The sequence below is a fragment of the Symphalangus syndactylus genome, chromosome 13, assembly GCF_028878055.3.
Source record: "Symphalangus syndactylus isolate Jambi chromosome 13, NHGRI_mSymSyn1-v2.1_pri, whole genome shotgun sequence".
Taxonomy (NCBI): domain Eukaryota; kingdom Metazoa; phylum Chordata; class Mammalia; order Primates; family Hylobatidae; genus Symphalangus; species Symphalangus syndactylus.
Genome location: NC_072435.2, coordinates 117727814 through 117745081, shown reverse-complemented (window position 1 = coordinate 117745081; position 17268 = coordinate 117727814). Strand labels below are relative to the sequence as shown.

At 47.2% G+C, this 17268-nt stretch overlaps 1 protein-coding gene across 4 annotated transcripts in view; it reads right to left on the bottom strand.

Annotated features, from left to right (window-relative positions):
• CFAP251 (cilia and flagella associated protein 251) overlaps window positions 1-17268 on the bottom strand; it is an 84993-nt gene that overhangs the window by 12013 nt on the left and 55712 nt on the right. For all 4 annotated transcript variants that reach the window (XM_063614651.1, XM_055236958.2, XM_055236959.2 and 1 more), the window contains 2 exons: window positions 15080-15170; window positions 14726-14869 (listed from right to left, as the gene is read on the bottom strand). In XM_063614651.1, the coding sequence (XP_063470721.1) occupies window positions 14726-14869; window positions 15080-15170 (235 nt within the window). The remainder of the gene's footprint in view (window positions 1-14725; window positions 14870-15079; window positions 15171-17268) is intronic.

Below are 17268 nucleotides of genomic sequence, written 5' to 3'. Positions count from 1 at the left end.
ACCCCTAGGTTCTGTTGCACGAGGCTGGGGCCCTGGTGTAAAAATCAGGTGTAAAAATACTGATGTATTTTGTTAAGTGCCCTCAAGTGATTTTAAAAGGTTGGCTACCGTGGCTCTAAAAGATTCAGTGCCAAGATGCAGGAGAACATCATCAAAGGTTGGAGGAGCTCTCAGCCAGGTGGGCTTTGGGAAGGCTTCCTGGAAGAGGTGGGCCTACTGCAGAGCCACGAAGGGTTTGGCCAGTAGGAGGTCAGAGGAAGACACTCGATGCTGGGAAACAAGCGTGAAGAGGAGGGTGCAGAGGAGGTGCCCACCCCGAGCCCATGCACCCAATTCTAGACCACACTCTGGGTACCTGAACCCAAGGCTTCTCTCCCCTACATAACCTAAGCCCACTTTTGGGGCCCATGGGGATCTCACCTTCCTGAGGCCAACCTGTGCCTCTGGTGTTGCTCACCCATAGGCCTGCAGGGTGCCCCGGGGCTGCTGTTTGGAGGGTACAGAGAAGGGTCCACCTCCTGAATGCCATGCACACAGTGGCCAGGGATGGAGCCAGAGCTGGGAGGACACATGGGGCAGGCCCAGCCTGGCCCTGCATGCTGCCCATGCGGGTGTGAACTTTGAATCAGCTCATGTAGAAGGTTGAACTGTCAAGGGGGAATATTTATTTAGCAGCTTGTTGCTTGATTGGTAACTTTTAAACATTTAGACATACAGCATCTGGGCCTCTGTTGCCCCAACTGCTCCAGGCCCCGAGACTTGAGGGTGGCCTCTTGGTGGTGGGCTGGAGTCCCCTCGCCCGAGAGCATCTTATTTCTGCTTCTGCCATTGACGACGTAGGGCTTTGGGTCTGTGATCCCTGCTGTCAGCCTCAGGAAGCCAATGATGTCCTTAGAATTATGTTCTATAATTAAGTTTTACAACCTCCCTATTAAATGGAGAGGAACACGATACATTTGAACTGGGGCCATTCCTTGTTTTTATAAGCAGGCTCCTGGTGGGGGCAGATTTGCTTCTGTAATGGTTTCATGGACCCGTAGGGCTGGGAGCACTCACCCTCTTCCCCAAGCCCTCCCCCCAAAGCACAATACCCTCTAGAACATCCTCAACTAATGGGGCACAGTGTCTTGTTCCCACTCATCATCTTCACTCACACCCTCTCCTGGTCACCCCCTGCATCTCCTCGCTGACCCGGGGCAGGGTGTGGGCTGAGGAGGGGGCGTAAGGGCTGGGCAGCGTCACTGCATGGCCACATCTGGAGACCCCTGTGAGCACCTCCTCTGCGATTCATGCAACACTGTGACCCCAGTTGCTCCGTACCTCCCTCCAGGAACTAGACCTGGATGGCGACTGCCTCTTTTTCCAGGAGTGGGGCACGCACGCACAGTTCTGCCCTCTGGACGCAGTCGCAGGTGACGGCAGCCAAGGCCTGGCCTGGTGCTCTTGCCCACTGTCTTCTACTCCATGTGAACAACACCCATTCACAGGGCCCTTTAGAGCGACTGTCACGCTGCCCCGCATCAGAGCCCAGGTCTCAAACACCTCCAGGGACTCTTCCCTTCCCAGTGAATGTTTTTAAAGGTCTGAAAGAGACAGTCCTAGCTGAATGACAAGTCTTGTACCTTGTACCAAACCCACAATCAAGGATTTGCTAATTCTGTGTCCACAGCTCTCCAAAATCCTGATCCTGCCTCATGCACCCTAAAGCCCCAGGTGGTTCCTAGCTCAAGTGAAGAAGTGATGTGGGCCAGGCACTGTGGCTCACGCCTGGGATCCCAGCACTTTGGGAGGCCAAGTTGGGTGGATCATTTGAGGTCAGGAGTTCAAGACCAGCCTGGCCAACATGGTGAAACCCCATCTCTACTAAAAATACAAAAATTAGCTGGGCATGGGGACAGGCACCTGTAGTCCCAGGTACTCGGGAGGCTGAGGCAGGAGAATCACTTGAACTCGGGAGGCAGAGGCTGCAGTGAGCCGAGATCACGCCATTGCACTCCAGCCAGAGCGAGATTCCATCTCAAAAAAAAAAAAAAAGAAAAAGAAAAAGAAAAAAGAAAAAATATCCAACAACAACAAAAAATTTGCACACGAATGTTCACAGCAGCCTTATCCATAATAGCCAAGAAAATGGGAAAACGTAAATATCCATCTGTTCGTGAATGGATACATAAAATGTGGCATATCTACATGAATGAATAGAATGTTACTCAATCATAAAGAAAAGGATGAAGGACTGACACATGCTACAACCTGGATGAACCTGGAAAACATGATGCTGAGTGAGTGAAAGAAGCTAGACCCAAAAGACCACGTATTTCATGACTCCATTGATATGAAATGCCAAGATAGGCCAATCCATAGAGACAGAAAGCACATTGGTGGTTGAAGGAGAAATGGGAAGTGAGTGCTCATGGGTCTGGGGTTTCTTTTTGGGATGATAAACATGTTCTAGGATTACGTGATGGTGATGTCTGCACCACTTGGTGGACATTCTAAAAACCAATGAACGGCATCCTCTAAACAGGTGAATTACGTGGTATGTGGTATATCTCAATAAAGTTTTTTTTTTGAGAAAAGAAAATAAATAATATGGAGAAGCCATGGCAATGGCAAGTAAGAACATTTCAATTCTAAGAACATTAGTATTTTTAAAATATATCTTCCACCATCATTGTGATCTACCCTTTTATATCATAAAACCAGTCAAGATTGAAACATGCTTGTTATGAAAAATTCTAACAATGGAGATATAAAGAAAAATAATAATAAAATGCCCTGAAATGCCCCATCCCGCAGCAATAACCAGTGCTGGATGCCTGAATTTTTAGGGTTTTCTTCCTTCTTTGTACCAACTCATACATACGTAGGAACAGAACCTGGAGTTGGGGGTCAGCCAGCTTGGTTCAAACCCTGGCTGTGCCCTCGGTAGCTAAGTGACTATGCAATCTTCCTTCTCTCTCTAGGCCTCACTTTCCCAGAATGGTATTATGCATTACTATCACCTGCATTCTTTTTTTTTTTTTGAGACGGAGTCTCGCTCTTCTTGCCCAGGCTGGGGTGCAATGGTGCCATCTTGGCTCACTGCAACCTCCGCCTCCCGGGTTCAAGCAATTCTCCTGCCTCAGCCTCCCGAGTAGCTGGGATTACAGGTGTGCGCCACCACGCCTGGCTAATTTTTGTATATTTAGTAGAGACAGGGCTTCACCATGTTGGCCAGGCTGGTCTCGAACTCCTGACCTCAGGTGATCTGCCCAACTTGGCCTCCCAAAGTGCTGGGATTATGGGTATGAACCACCAGGCCCGGACTCTATTGCCTGCATTCTTTTTAATGGCTGCATAGTAATCCAGGATTCATTTATTTAAATGCTTTACATGTGAAAAGCAGAAATAGTTTTGTCTTGCTCTGATCCTTCTGCAGGAAGCCCACCTCTCGCCAGGCAGGGGCCTGGCCACGGATTCTCTGTTGGCCAGGAAGGCCTCCCCTAGAACACTGGGCCACTTCTGTTACCTTCAGGATGGAAATACCTGCTGATATTTACGTTTCAGGGCAAGACCCAACATACTGAGGGCTTCTCTTCAAAGTACAAATTTCCAAATTCCCTTGGGGTCTTTAAGCAGAAATTACCCCGTGCCTCTTGGCTGAAATTTCTCCCCTCGTTATGGGTGAGGCTGAACCACTTGGCTACAGGCCTCCATCCCAGCTGGGACCCTGCTTTAGCCACAAAGATTAGCGCACAGGGCTTTGGGGGGATTTGCTTGTTTATTTTTCTCGTTTTTGTGCTGAATACAAAAGCAACACAAGCTACATGTTTATAGTTAGGAGAACTTAAATAGTACAGAAATGTATGTCTGAGGTCTCCCCAAATTTATAGCCACAACTGTCTCCTAAGGAGGGCAGATGCCACTGAATGAAACGGTCTTTTATTTATAGAACCCCTAGATGGGCTTTTTTTTTTCTTTGAGACAGAGTCTCACTGTGTTGCCCAGACTGGAGAGCAATGGAGCGATCATGGCTCACTGCAGCCTTGACCTCTGGGCTCAAGTGATCCTCCCACCTCAGCCTCCTGAGTAACTGGGACTTCAGGCGAGCGCCACTACATCCAGCAATTAAAAAAAAAATTCATGGCCAGCCATGATGGCTCATGCCTGTAATCCCAGCACTTTGGGAGGCCAAGGTGGGAGGATCACCTGAGGTCAGGAGTTCGAGATCAGCCTGGCCAACATGGCGAAACCCCATCTCTACTAAAAATACAAAAAATTAGCCGGGCATGGTGGCACTGCCTATAATCCCAGCTACTTGGGAGGCTGGACAGGAGAATTGCTTGAATCCAGGAGGTGGAGGTTGCAGTGAGCTGAGATCACGCCATTGCCCACCAGCCTGGGCAAAACAGCAAGACTCTGTCTCAAAAAAAAAAAAAATTTGTAGAGACAGGGTCTCACTATATTGCTTAGGCTGGTCTTGAACTCCCAAGGACAAGCGATCCTTCCACTTTGGCCTCCTAAAGTGCTGGGAATACAGGTGAAGAGCCACAGCACCAGGCCAATCTCACTTGTAGGTGTGCCTTATTTTATTAATCTCATCTCCTATCAATGGATATCAGTGTTGTTTTGATTTTCAACACAATAGACTATGTGGCAACAATTGTCCCTTCAGGTCAGGTATGGGTTTGGAGGGCCTGTAGTCCTAGAAACTAGGAAGGCTAAAGCAAGAGGCTTGTCTAAGCCCAGGAGTTTGAGACCAGCCTGGGCAACGTAGTGAGATCCCATCTCAATATTTATATATATTATATATTTAAAATTATCCCTTCCATATGTACATCATTATAAACTTGGGTGAGTTTTTCTGTAGGATACACTCCCTCCCCTTTTTTTTTTTTGAGATGGAGTCTTGCTCTGTTGCCCAGGCTGGAGAGTATGGTGGCACCATTTCAGCTCACTGTAACCTCTGCCTCCTGGGTTCAAGCAATTCTCCTGCCTCAGCTTCCGGAGTTGCTGGAATTACAGGCATGCACCACCATGCCCAGCTAATTTTTGTATTTTTAGTAGAGACGGGGTTTGGCCATGTTGGCCAGGCTGGTCTCGAACTCCTGACATCAGACGATCCTCCCATCTCGGCCTCCCAAAGTGCTGGGATTATAGGCGTGAGCCTCCGCGCCCGGCCAGGATACACTCTTAAAAGTACATTTGTTGAGTCAAAAGATATATACATTTTTAAAGTTAAGCAAAAAATAAATAGCAAATACAATAAAAAGTTAAGTGACTGTTTAATTCCTTTCTAAATGCTCCTAAGCTATGCCCAAGCTCCTGAATATATCAAACACATTAGGGTTACTAAGAATTACGCTGAGATCAATAATAATGTCAGGGATTCTGTCTTCCTCACTGTCTCTGCTGTCGAATATGACCAATGAGCATCATTGATTCATTCACTCATTCCATCAACATTTGCCAAGCGTCCACCATGTGGACACCTGCTGGGCACATACGTCTCTACAGGATTAGACTTAAGTTTACAGAACCAGGTGGTTGCACCAATGTTAATTCCCTGCCCAAACCTGTAAAGATTATACAACACTCTGCAAGCTAAAGAGAAGTGAAGTTGCAAGTAAGCAGGAAACGAATGATATGCTGGGCCCCATCCCAACGTGACAGTCCAACATCCTGGAGGAAAAGACACATTTATAAAGATAGAGGAGGGAACTGCCTTGTATGTGAAATCATCTGTAGAAATGATGACACCTAAGCTATGGTTCCTTTGATAACATACACGCTGCAGATCTTTCATTTAAAAATGATTTCTAGGCCGGGCTTGGTGGCTCACACCTTGTAATCCTAGCACTTTGGGAGGCCGAGGCAGGCGGATCAGGAGGTCAGGAGATTGAGACCATCCTGGCTAACATGAGGAAACCCCTGTTTCTACTGAAAATACAAAAAATTAGCTGGGTGTGGTGGCGGGCACCTGTAGTCTCAGCTACTCAGGAGGCTGAGGCAGGAGAATCGCTTGAACCTGGGAGGCGGAGGTTGCAGTAAGTGCAGTGAGCTGAGATTGAGTCACTGCCCTCCAGCCTAGGCGACAGACTGGGTCTCAGTAAATAAATAAATAAATAAATAAATAAAGATTTCTAGAAGCAGTCCACCGTGACCACTTTGGCTGTGTTTTGCTCCTGAGCACAGCTTTCTGCAGAAGAAGGGAATGGCTAGGAATTCTTTGGGGAGGGTTATATTCTTGTGTAATTTGGCTTCAGTGTACCACACCGACTAGCTTCAAATCCTCAAGACAGTTGTAATGACGTAAGAAAAGTATCAATAATGTAGTCTTTGGGGTGCTGGTTTAAACCCTGCATCTGCATCTTTTCTGTAACCAAGTGTGAACACACTCCAGTAGTAAGGCGTATATTCCATGCAACTTCCTGAAGGAGGGGGAGCAGCTACATCTCAATAGGAAATGTTTCATTAACCACCGTAAAGCCTGGGTTAGTTTCAAAGCCCTGAAAAGATTTTTTTTAATCACTATAAATCTGACTTGAAAACAAAAGATCAGAATCTTCTCCCGGTGTAGCTTCAGATATAAGCTAATCAAGTCTGCACTGATGTGGGTGGAGCCTTCGGAAAACATCTCCAAAGAGGAAACTTTTTTTTTTTAAAGTAGATTAAAAACCCTGGAATCCAAGGGTGAGTGGGGCCCTCACTGAGTGCAGCACCGAGACTCTCCTTTTGGGAAGTGGTGGGGTCAGGCAGGAGAACATATACAACATCCAGCGCAAACCTTACGACCTCTGTTTTTATTTCTGTCTTTATGTTTTTAAGTAATTGTCGATGTTTGTTACTTTGTAACATTTGTTACCAACTAACATTTTTTTCCAGATACCTTTTCTTCATCAGCAAGATTTTGATAAGTTGTTTAAGCTTTATTATTTTTTGCCAATGATAGAATAAATGAGTACATCTTTAATAATTAGACACTTCCTTACTTTTTTTTTTTGGAGAGCTATGGTGCCCGGGCTGGAGGACAGTAGCTATTCACGGGCATGATCATAGCATGCTGCAGCCTACACCACCTGGGATCAAGCAGTCCTCCTGCCTCAGCCTCTAGGGTAGCTGGGACTCCAGTTGCACACCACTATCCCCGACTAATTTTTTTTTTTTGAGACAGGGCCTCACTCTGCTGTCCAGTATGGAGTGCAATGGCACAATCACAGCTCACTACAGCCTTGACCTCCTGTGCACAAGCGATCCTTCGATCCTTCCCACCTCAGCCCTCCAAGTAGCTGGGACTACAGGTGCACGCCACCACACCCAGCTAATTGTTTATTAGCAGAGACGGGTCTCCTTATGTTGCCCAGACTGGTCTTGAACTCCTAGGCTCAAGCAATCCTTCTGCCTTGGCCTCCCAAAATGCTGGGATTGTGAGCCACTGGGCCTAGCCCAATTTTTTAAATTTTTTAGAGATCGGGGTCTCGCTATGTTGCCTAGGCTGGTCTGGAACTCTTGGCCTCAAGTGATCCTCCTGCCTCAGCCTCTCAAGCAGCTAGGACTCCAGGCATATGCAGGACTTCCTTATTTCTATAGGAAGCAGAGACAAGCGGGTTGTTCTGTGCCCACCCCCTTTCTCAAGTACTTTGTGTGAAAGGTGGGCACTGGTCGCCAGGGCTAAACACCTCACCAACAAAGCAGGACAGCCCAGGGATTAAAATCAAGAATCCTGGCTGGGCGCAGTGGTTCACATCTGTAATCCTAGCACTTTGGGAGGCCGAGGTGGGTGGATCACCTGAAGTCGGGAGTTTGAGACCAGCCTGACCAACATGGAGAAACCCCGTCTCTACTAAAAATACAAAATTAGCCAGGCAAGATGGTGCATGCCTATCATCCTAGCTACTCAGGAGGCTGAGGCAGGAGAATCGCTTGAACCCGGGAGGTGGAGGTGCGGTGAGCTGAGATGGCGCCATTGCACTCCAGCCTGGGCAACAAGAGTGAAACTCTTGTCTCAAAAAAAAAAAAAAAAAAAAAAAAAAAAAATCAAGAATCTTCAGTGATGTGGTGATGTGTGCCTATAATATCAGCTACTAGAGAGGCTGGGGCAGAGGGATCACTTGAGCCCAGGAAGTCGAGGCTGCAGTGAGCTGTGATCACACCACTGCACTCCATCCTGGGCGACAGAGTGAGACCCTGCCTCTTAAAAAAAAAAAAATCCTGAACAAGTGAGAAGACTGCCATCAATTTGATATGTTTGGACATTTATGTAAAGTATCTTTACCAAAAAATCAAGAAAATATAAACTTTTAGATTTTGGAAAGGGTATTGTACACAAAGAAGCACAAGGTCAGAGAAACATTCCCATAAAGGGCTTCTGGAATCATGGATCCAGAGATGGGGATATCATGACAAAGACAAAAATATCAGATGACATTTTTAAACATTTAACGTATGCCATGTACTGTATGAAACGGATACTCAGTTAATCTTCACAATAATTCTGGAGGTAGGTACTACTATTATGTTTATTTTGTAGATGAGGAAACTGAGGCATGGAGAGGTTCCGAAACTTGACCAAGTCGTAACTGGCACGTGGTCACAGTCAGGATTGAAACCCAGAGCTGCCTGATCCGGGAGGTTCCACAATGTGGCCTCCATGGTTATCATTGACCTGCAGGCATCAGAGAGCTGCCGGAATACTCCTCACCCACAGGAACTGTGAGAGGCATGGCCCACGATGGCATTTTGGTGACTTTCATAGAAGTGTGAACCTCAGACACCTGCAGGCCTTGTGAAGGAGATCCTCTCCCTGGCTGAGGAAGGGACACCTGGGTTTGAAAGGCCTCCTTGTGAGGCGAGGGTGCCTGGAATTTGCTTCAGAATAACCCATGGGGTGGGAGCAGGTCAGTGGGTCTGGACCAAACAGGAGCTGAGAATTGCTGAAGCTGAAGTTGACTGATGGGTATGCAGGAGTGTGGGGTGTGTATGTGCAGTGGCATGATCACGGCTCACTGCATCCTTGACCTCACAGGCCCAAGCAATCCTCCCACCTCAGCCTCCCGAGAAGCTGGGACCATAGGCACATGCCACTACATGTGGCTAATTTTTTTTTTTTTTTTTTTTTGAGGCGGAGTCTCGCTCTTTCCCCCAGGCTGGAGTGCAGTGGCGCGATCTCGGCTCACTGCAAGCTCCGCCTCCCGGGTTCACGCCATTCTCCTGCCTCAGCCTCCCGAGTAGCTGGGACTACAGGCGCCTGCCGCCGCGCCGGCTAATTTTTTTGTATTTTTAGTGGAGACGGGGTTTCACCGTGTTAGCCAGGATGGTCTCGATCTCCTGACCTCGTGATCCGCCCGTCTCGGCCTCCCAAAGTGCTGGGATTACAGGCGTGAGCCACAGCGCCCGGCCTAATTTTTTTTTTATTTTTTATTTTTTGTAGAGACAGGGTCTCCCTATATTGCCTAGGTTGGCCTTGAACTCCTAGGCTTACTAAAGCGATCCTCCTGCCTCAGCCTCCCAAAGTGCTAGGATTACAGGTATGAGCCACCATGACTGGCCAAGAGTTCATTTTATTTTCTCTGTTTTTGTGTTTGCTTGGAATTTTACAAAATAAAATTAAAAATAAAATTAAAAATAAGCAAATGAGGGGCGATCCCATTGCCTCTTAAGAGGAACGTGCTGACTCAACAGGAAATACTGAGGGAAGAGCCCCCCACTGAATAAGCACTTCTGTGCTCTGGGCACCGCACAGACCCTCGCTCTTTAGTCCTCACGACACTCCTGTGAGAGCGCAGCCTGCTCCAGCCTCATCTACAGAGAGGACTCCGGCATTCAGACCACCGCTGGGATGGCTCACCAAGGAGGTTGGGAACTGTACCCAGGCCAGCTAGTTTGCACCAAGATGTGCTTCTTCCCTTTCTCCATCTTGAAGTACCAAGTGTTAGGCCAACCAGTCACCCAGAGGAGGTGGGTATTTGGTTAAATGTTGGACTAAAAACAGAAGAAGCAGAACCACACAGATAGAACCACGCAGATGAAGTGCAGTGGCCGTGGGAACAGTGAGACATCTGAGGCAACATTTCTGATGTAAAATGAGAAGGAAACGAGGTCTGGGAGCGGTGGCTCACGCCTAGAATCCCAGCACTGTGGGAGGCTAAGGAGGGTGGATGGCTTGAGCTTCAGGAGTTCAAGACCTGTCTGGCCAACAAGGAGAAACCCCATCTCTACCAAAATTGAAAAATTAGCAGAGCATGGTGGCACGCTCCTGTAGTCCCAGCTACTTGGAGGGCTGAGGCTGGAGGACCAGGTGACACAGTGAGACTCTGTCTCCAAAAAAAAAAAGAAGGAAGTGAGAATGAAGAGGGGCCCACTTTTTGCCCTGCTCAGAATTCCGTGGAAGCCACGCCACCTGCTCAGAGTGGTCCTGGGTGCAACTGCTGCACTCATTTTGTAGATGAGGAAGCTGAAGCATGAAGAGGCTGAGACACCTGCCCACGTCTTAGCTGTCACCTGGTCATAGTCCTCATGGTTAAAGGGGACTGAGCCCAGCCCACACTCCAGGAAGGAGAGTGCCCACACCTGGCCAACCTGAGTGGCACATGCCCGATGGCAGTGATGACAGTGACAATGTCTGCAGCTCTGGGAAGGAGACAGGCTCCTGCCTGTAGCGTTGAACCCCACTGGATGTGGGCTGGGGGTCGGACACGGAGGGAGACAGCACAGCAGAAAGCAAGGCCTAAAGAGAGAGACCCTTCCCAGCGACATGGATGAAGGCCTGGCTTAAGTTACGCTGCACATCCCCACTCCCTCTGGACCTGGAATTCTGTGAACCAGAAAATGGGTGGACTTAGGTTTCTGTAACTTGTAACCAAAGAACAAGGCTGAGGTCGGGCACGGTGGCTCACACCTATAATCCTGGCACTTTGAGAGGCTGAGGCAGGTGGATCATTTGAGGTCAGGAGTTCGAGACCAGCCTGGCCAACATGGTGAAATCCTGTCTCTACTAAAAAATACAAAAATTAGCCAGGCATGGGTGGTGCATGCCTGTAATCCCAGCTACTCGGGAGGCTGAGTCAGGAGATCACTTGAACCTGGGAGGTGGAGGTTGCAGTAAACTGAGATCACACAACTGCACTCCAGCCTGGGTGACAGAGCAAGATGCTGTCTCAAAAAAAAAAAAAAGAAGAAGAAGAAGAAGAAAGCTGACTAATGATCCCACTCAGTGTGTTGAGCCCCTTCCTCTCTTCAAATGTGGGCAGCTCCACAGTGAGCACCCCCAGGAGATGAAGAGAATCCTAAGCCTGCGCTTGGAGATTCCGATTGGCTGGACCTGGGCAGGGCCCAGGAGCTGAATAGTCAGTAAATGCTCCGATGCAGCTTCCCAGTTTGGGAAGCCATGTTCTAGGGAACACTCTTTGGAAAATGCCACCCTCAGGAACACTTTTACGTGGGCTGTACGAACTTTCTCAGAGTTGCTTATGTTTCTAGCAATGTGCTATTACAAAATGCACATCAGCCAAAGACCTTTAGAGGAGCTTACAACAGTACCTGGTGATTTTAAGGTCCTCGTTCAAGACTCAGCAGGGATTAAGGGGCTCTGATAACTAATTTCTCCAGAAATGAGTTTTGTGCACCTGGAGCACACAAAACAGGTGATTCTGGGTAGGCCACTGAAGCCGAGAGAAGGGACTGGGACTACAGCTTATATTGCTCAAGTGTTCTCAGTCAACATGAACATCGAGTCTTAGCTGGGTTTCAGGACTTGTGGATTCCTGAAGATGGGCACGTAAAATGCTACATTTATGGAAAGTAGGTTAGCAATAGGGTCTGCAATTTCATATTCTCTGACCCAGTAATTCTACTTCTTGCACTATGACCCAGGAAAACAGAGAAGTGTGCAAAAGCCATGCACAGAGATGCTCAACACAGCTGTGTCTCTGACACCAGCTACTTTAGACAACTTACACGCCTATCAACTGGGGAATGGTCCAATTAAGTTTCCAGCCTCTAAAAGCATGTTGCCAAGGAATTTTTACCACCTTGCTCACAAAACAAGTTACTAAGAATGTTGATACATATGTATATGCACACACATCCTCTGTATAATGTTGATATATATATAGGTATATACATATGTATACCTTATAGTCTCAACTCCTTGTTTAAAAATATAGATATATCTATGTCCATATATAAAATGATAGGATATCTACCAAAATAATAACAGTGATGATCTCTGAGTAATTTCTATTTTCTTCTTTATAATTCTATTTTCTAAATTAAAAAAAGTTAAAAAATTAAAATATATCCTTTAAAAAGCATATTTTTGGAGAATTTTTAATATAATGGACAATACTTATGAGACACTATTAAGAGAAAATATAGGATACAAACACATATTCAATGTGGTATCAATTAGTTTTTTTGTCTGTTTTTTATTTATTTTTATTTATTTATTTATTTATTTTTTTCTGAGATGGAGTCTCGCTCTGTCACCCAGGCTGGAGTGCAGTGGTGCAATCTCGGCTCACTGCAAGCTCCGCCTCCCACGTTCACGCCATTCTCCTGCCTCAGCCTCCTGAGTAGCTGGGACTACAGGCTCCCGCCACCACGCCTGGCTAATTTTTTTTTGTATTTTTAGTAGAGATGGGGTTTCACCGTGTTAGCCAGGATGGTCTTGATCTCCTGACCTCGTGATCCGCCTGCCTTGGCCTCCCAAAGTGCTGGGATTACAGGCCTGAGCCACCGCACCTGGCCAGTTTTTTATTTTTTGAGAAAGAGTTTTGCTCTGTCGCCCAGGCTGGAGTGCTGTGGTGTGATCTCAGCTCACTGCAACCTCTGCCTCCTGGGTTCAAGCGATTCTCTTGCCTCAGCCTCCCAAGTAGCTGAGACTACAGGCGTGCGCCACCATGCCCAGCTAATTTTTGTATTTTTTAGTACAGACAGGGCTTCACCATGTTAGCCAGGCTGGTCTCAAACTCTTGACCTCAGGTGATCCACCTACCTCAGCCTCCCAAAGTGCTGGGATTACAGGCATGAGCCACTACACCAAGGCCAATTAGTTTTTTAAAACTATATACATCTATACAGTCACACTGCACTTAATAATATTTCAATGACAGATCGCATATATGATGATGGTTCCATAAGGTCATAATACTATATTTTTACTGTACCTTTTCTTCATTTAGATATGCTTAGATACACAAATATCACTGTGTTACAGCTGCCTACAGTATTCAGTATAGTCGCGTGCTGTTCAGGTTTGTAGCCTAGGAGCAACAGGCTCTACCATACGGCCCAGGCGTGCAGTAGGCTCTGCCATCTGTGTTTGCATAAGGACACTCTATGATATTCACACAATAACGATGTCGCTTAATGACACAGTTCTCAGAACATCTCCCCAACATTAAGTGATGCATGATTATATATATGGTTATATAAATATGTATACAAAAAAACAGGAAAATATTAATAAAAGTCAGAAAAAATACAATAAATTGTACTTTATTTATTTATTAATTTTTTTGAGACAGGGTCTCGCTCTGTCTCCCAGGCTGGAGTACAGTGGCACAATCACGGGCACTGAAGCCTCCACCTCTGGGGCTCAAGCGATCCTCCTGCCATGGCCTCCTGAGTAGCTGCGACCACAAGCATGGGCCACCACACCGGGCAATTTTTTTGGGGGGGATGGGGATAGATAGGATCTCCCTATGTTACCCTGGCTGCTCTCAAACTCCTGGGCTCAAGTGATCCTCCCCGACTTGGCACCCCGAAGTGTTTGGATTACAGGCATGAGCTGCCACACCCGGCTTAACTGCACTTTAAACAGCAGTTTACATGAGGACCATTTCTCTGAGATGCTTCTTGACCCTGCCTGGGGCTTCTTGCATCTGGGGGTGCTTTTGCGGCACGGTCATGAGGGATGGCTGCACCCTCCGTGCTCCACAGCCCAGATGAGCACCCCCCTTCCAAAGGTGCCCCATTAACACCTGCTAGGTTAAGCGCAGCTAGATAGTGAGAAAAACAATGATGATAATAACTCCCTCCCTTCACTGAGCTCTTCCTGTGCACCCAGCACCGTGCCCAGGGCTGCGTAGGCATCAATCCCCTCCTCAAATCCTATGAGGCTGGCTGGGAGTGGTCGCTCACGCCCGTAATCACAGCACTTTGGGAGGCCGAGGCGGGCACATCACTTGAGGTCAGGAGTTTGAGACCAGCCTGACCAACATGGTGAAGCCTCGTCTCTACTAAAAATACAAAAATTAGCCGGGCGTGGTGGTGGGTGCCTGTAATTCCAGCTACTTGGAAGGCTGAGCCAGGAGAATCGCTTGAACCTAGGAGGTGGAGGTTGCAGTGAGCCAAAATTGTGCCACTGCAGTCCAACCTGGGCGACAGAGGAAGACTCCACCTCAAAAAAAAAAAAAAAGAAAAAAAATCCTATGAGGCTGGTCCTCACCCAGCAAGGGTCAGGGCTGAGACAGCAGCCCTAGTCCGTCCAATTCAACACCATGGTTGCAAGACCCATGCTCCAACCAACATCAAACTTCCATGAGGAGTGTGCCTTTTAGAAACAGCATATCTCTACCGTAAGGCAGTTACTCAGGAGTGCATCTGAAATGCCCAGAACCGTCTTTCTGATCCATTTATGCAAGAAAAATGTGCAATTTTTGCGTTGACCTATAATGATTGTTCCCAGAGGTCGTTTTTTATAAATAGCACATCCCATTGCTGCTCTTGTTTTCGTTCTCCCTACCTTCTCTTCAGATGGGTAAAAGCCAATTGCTCTCATGACAAAAGGAAGCTCTGACAGGCAAATGTGTTCTGACACCTTTCTGGTCTCCATTGTGTCGATGCCTTGACTGCGGAGCTGAGAATAGTAGAAGTAGTCTTCTAGCTCCTACATAGGAATACAACGGAAACACAACACACGTTTAGGCTTAAGTCTGAAGCATCCATGAACACTTCAAGGACATTTTCTAGAAAGTACATTTTAAGCTCAATGGGGGAACAAAGCTTTGGAATAAAGCAAGAAGGTTAACCCCAGGCACATTTGCTTTACAAACTTAACTAGATGTTACCAGGAGGTGTTTACTCTAGAGACAATTACCCTGTAGAATTTTCCTTCCCGGCCACCAGACAGCAGACCATAGAATGGGGTCAAGTCTTCACCCCCAAGAGAAACCGCTGCCTCCAGGACACTGGAACGACAATAGAAATGTCCCTATTAGAAAGCGCTCAAGCGTGAGCATGGCTCAGAAGGTGGTCTGCACAGCACTGCGGCCCTCTGAAGGGTGTCACCGCGCAGACACAGTTGGGGTCTCTAAACACTTGTTAAGAAAAGTTCCTTTAAAATGAAGCCCAAACCAGAAAATTCCATTTCAAGCGTGGAACTCAGAGGTAGAGGGCACCTGCCTTAATTATGGTGATATTCTCTTGATGACGACAGAGCAGGTGCTTGGCAATTTGTCTGCAATCTTTGGGGAACATGTCTCTCCTGGGGGTGGGGGAGGCATCCTGTGTTCTGAAACCACAATCCTCCCAGACAGAGCAGCCTTACCCGTAACTTTAGATCCAGGAATGATCAGAGTCAAAAGAATGGGATATTGTGCAAGTGGACTGCCAACACTAATTGCTTCCATAAAAACTCAGGAGACCACAGGGACCCATGCCAGTCAGATAAAAATAACCCTCTGCTCTCTAACACAAGGTCGGACTTTCCAAAAATAGGCCCTTTCAATGGTAAGAAAACCTACTTTTGTATGAGACCAACTTTGCCTCCTACAAAAGGCTAATCATCAGAAATCATTCTAATAATCCACTAACTGGATTACTGCTAATCGGGCGATTAGCCTCTTTGCTGCGACATCAAGCACACCTCATGTAGACCACAGTGGGGAAGTGGGGAAGCGTCCAGAGTGTGGAGTCACACGGACATGTGTGCAAGTCCCGGCTCTACCTCTGGCAAGCTGTGTGATTCTGGGGAGGTGACTTAACCTTCCTGGCATCAGTGTCCTCCACTATAAAATGAGAAGATTCTGTCTCACAGCATTGTTGTAAGAATTAATAAATAAATGCACATATGGTATACTAGTCTGTTTTCATGCTGCTGATAAAAACATACCTTAGACTAGGCAATTTACAAAAGAAAGAGGTTTATTGGACTTACAGTTTCACATGGCTGGGGAGGACTCACAATTATGGCAGAAGGTGAAAGGCATGTCTCACATGGCGGTGGCAAGAGAGAATGAGAGCCCAAGTGAATCAGGTTTCCCCTTATCAAACCATCAGATCTTGTGAGACTTATTCACTACCATGAGAACAGTATGGGGGAAAGTGCCCCCACAATCCAACCATCTCCCACCAGGTCCCTCCCACAACACATGGGAATTATGGGAGTACAATTCAAGATGAGATTTGGGTGGAGACACAGCCAAACCATATCATTCCACCTCTGACCCCTCCCAAATCTCATGTCCTTACATTTCAAAACCAATCACGCCTTCCCAATAGTCCCCCAAAATCTTAGCTCATTTCACATTAACTCAAAAGTCCATAGTCCAAAGTCTTATCTGAGACAGGCAAGTCCCTTCTGCCTGTAAAATAAAAAGCAAGTTAATTACTTCCTAGATAGAATGGAGGTACAGGAATTGGGTAAATACGGCCATTCCAAATGGGAGGAATTGGCCGAAACAAAGGGGCTACAGGCCCCATGCAAGTCCGAAATCCAGCAGGGCAGTCAAATCTTAAAGCTCCAAAATGATCTCCTTTGACTCCATGTCTTATATCCAGGTCATGATGATGCAAGAGGTGGGTTCCCATGGTCTTGGGCAGCTCCATCCCTGTGGCTTTACAGAGTACAGCCTCCCTCCTGGCTGCTTTCATGGGCTGGCATTAGTGTCTATGGCTTTTCCAGGCAAACAGTGCAAGCTGTCAGTGGATCTACCATCCTGAGGTCTGGAGGATCTTGGCCCTCTTCTCACAGCTCCACGAGGCAGTGCCCCAGTAGAGACTCTGTGTGGGGGCTCTGACCCCACATTTCCCTTCCACACTGCCCTAGCAGAGGTTCTCCATGAGGGCCCCGCCCCTGCAACAAACTTCTGCCTGGGCATCAAGGTGTTTCCATACATCTTCTGAAATCTACGCAGAGGTTCCAAAACCCCAATTCTTGACTTCTGTGGACTTGCAGGCTCAACACGTCATGAAAGCTGCCAAGGTTTGGGGCTTGCACCTTCTGAGGCCACAGCCCGAGCTCTATGTTGGCCCCTTTCAGCCATGACTGGAGTGGCTGGGATGCAG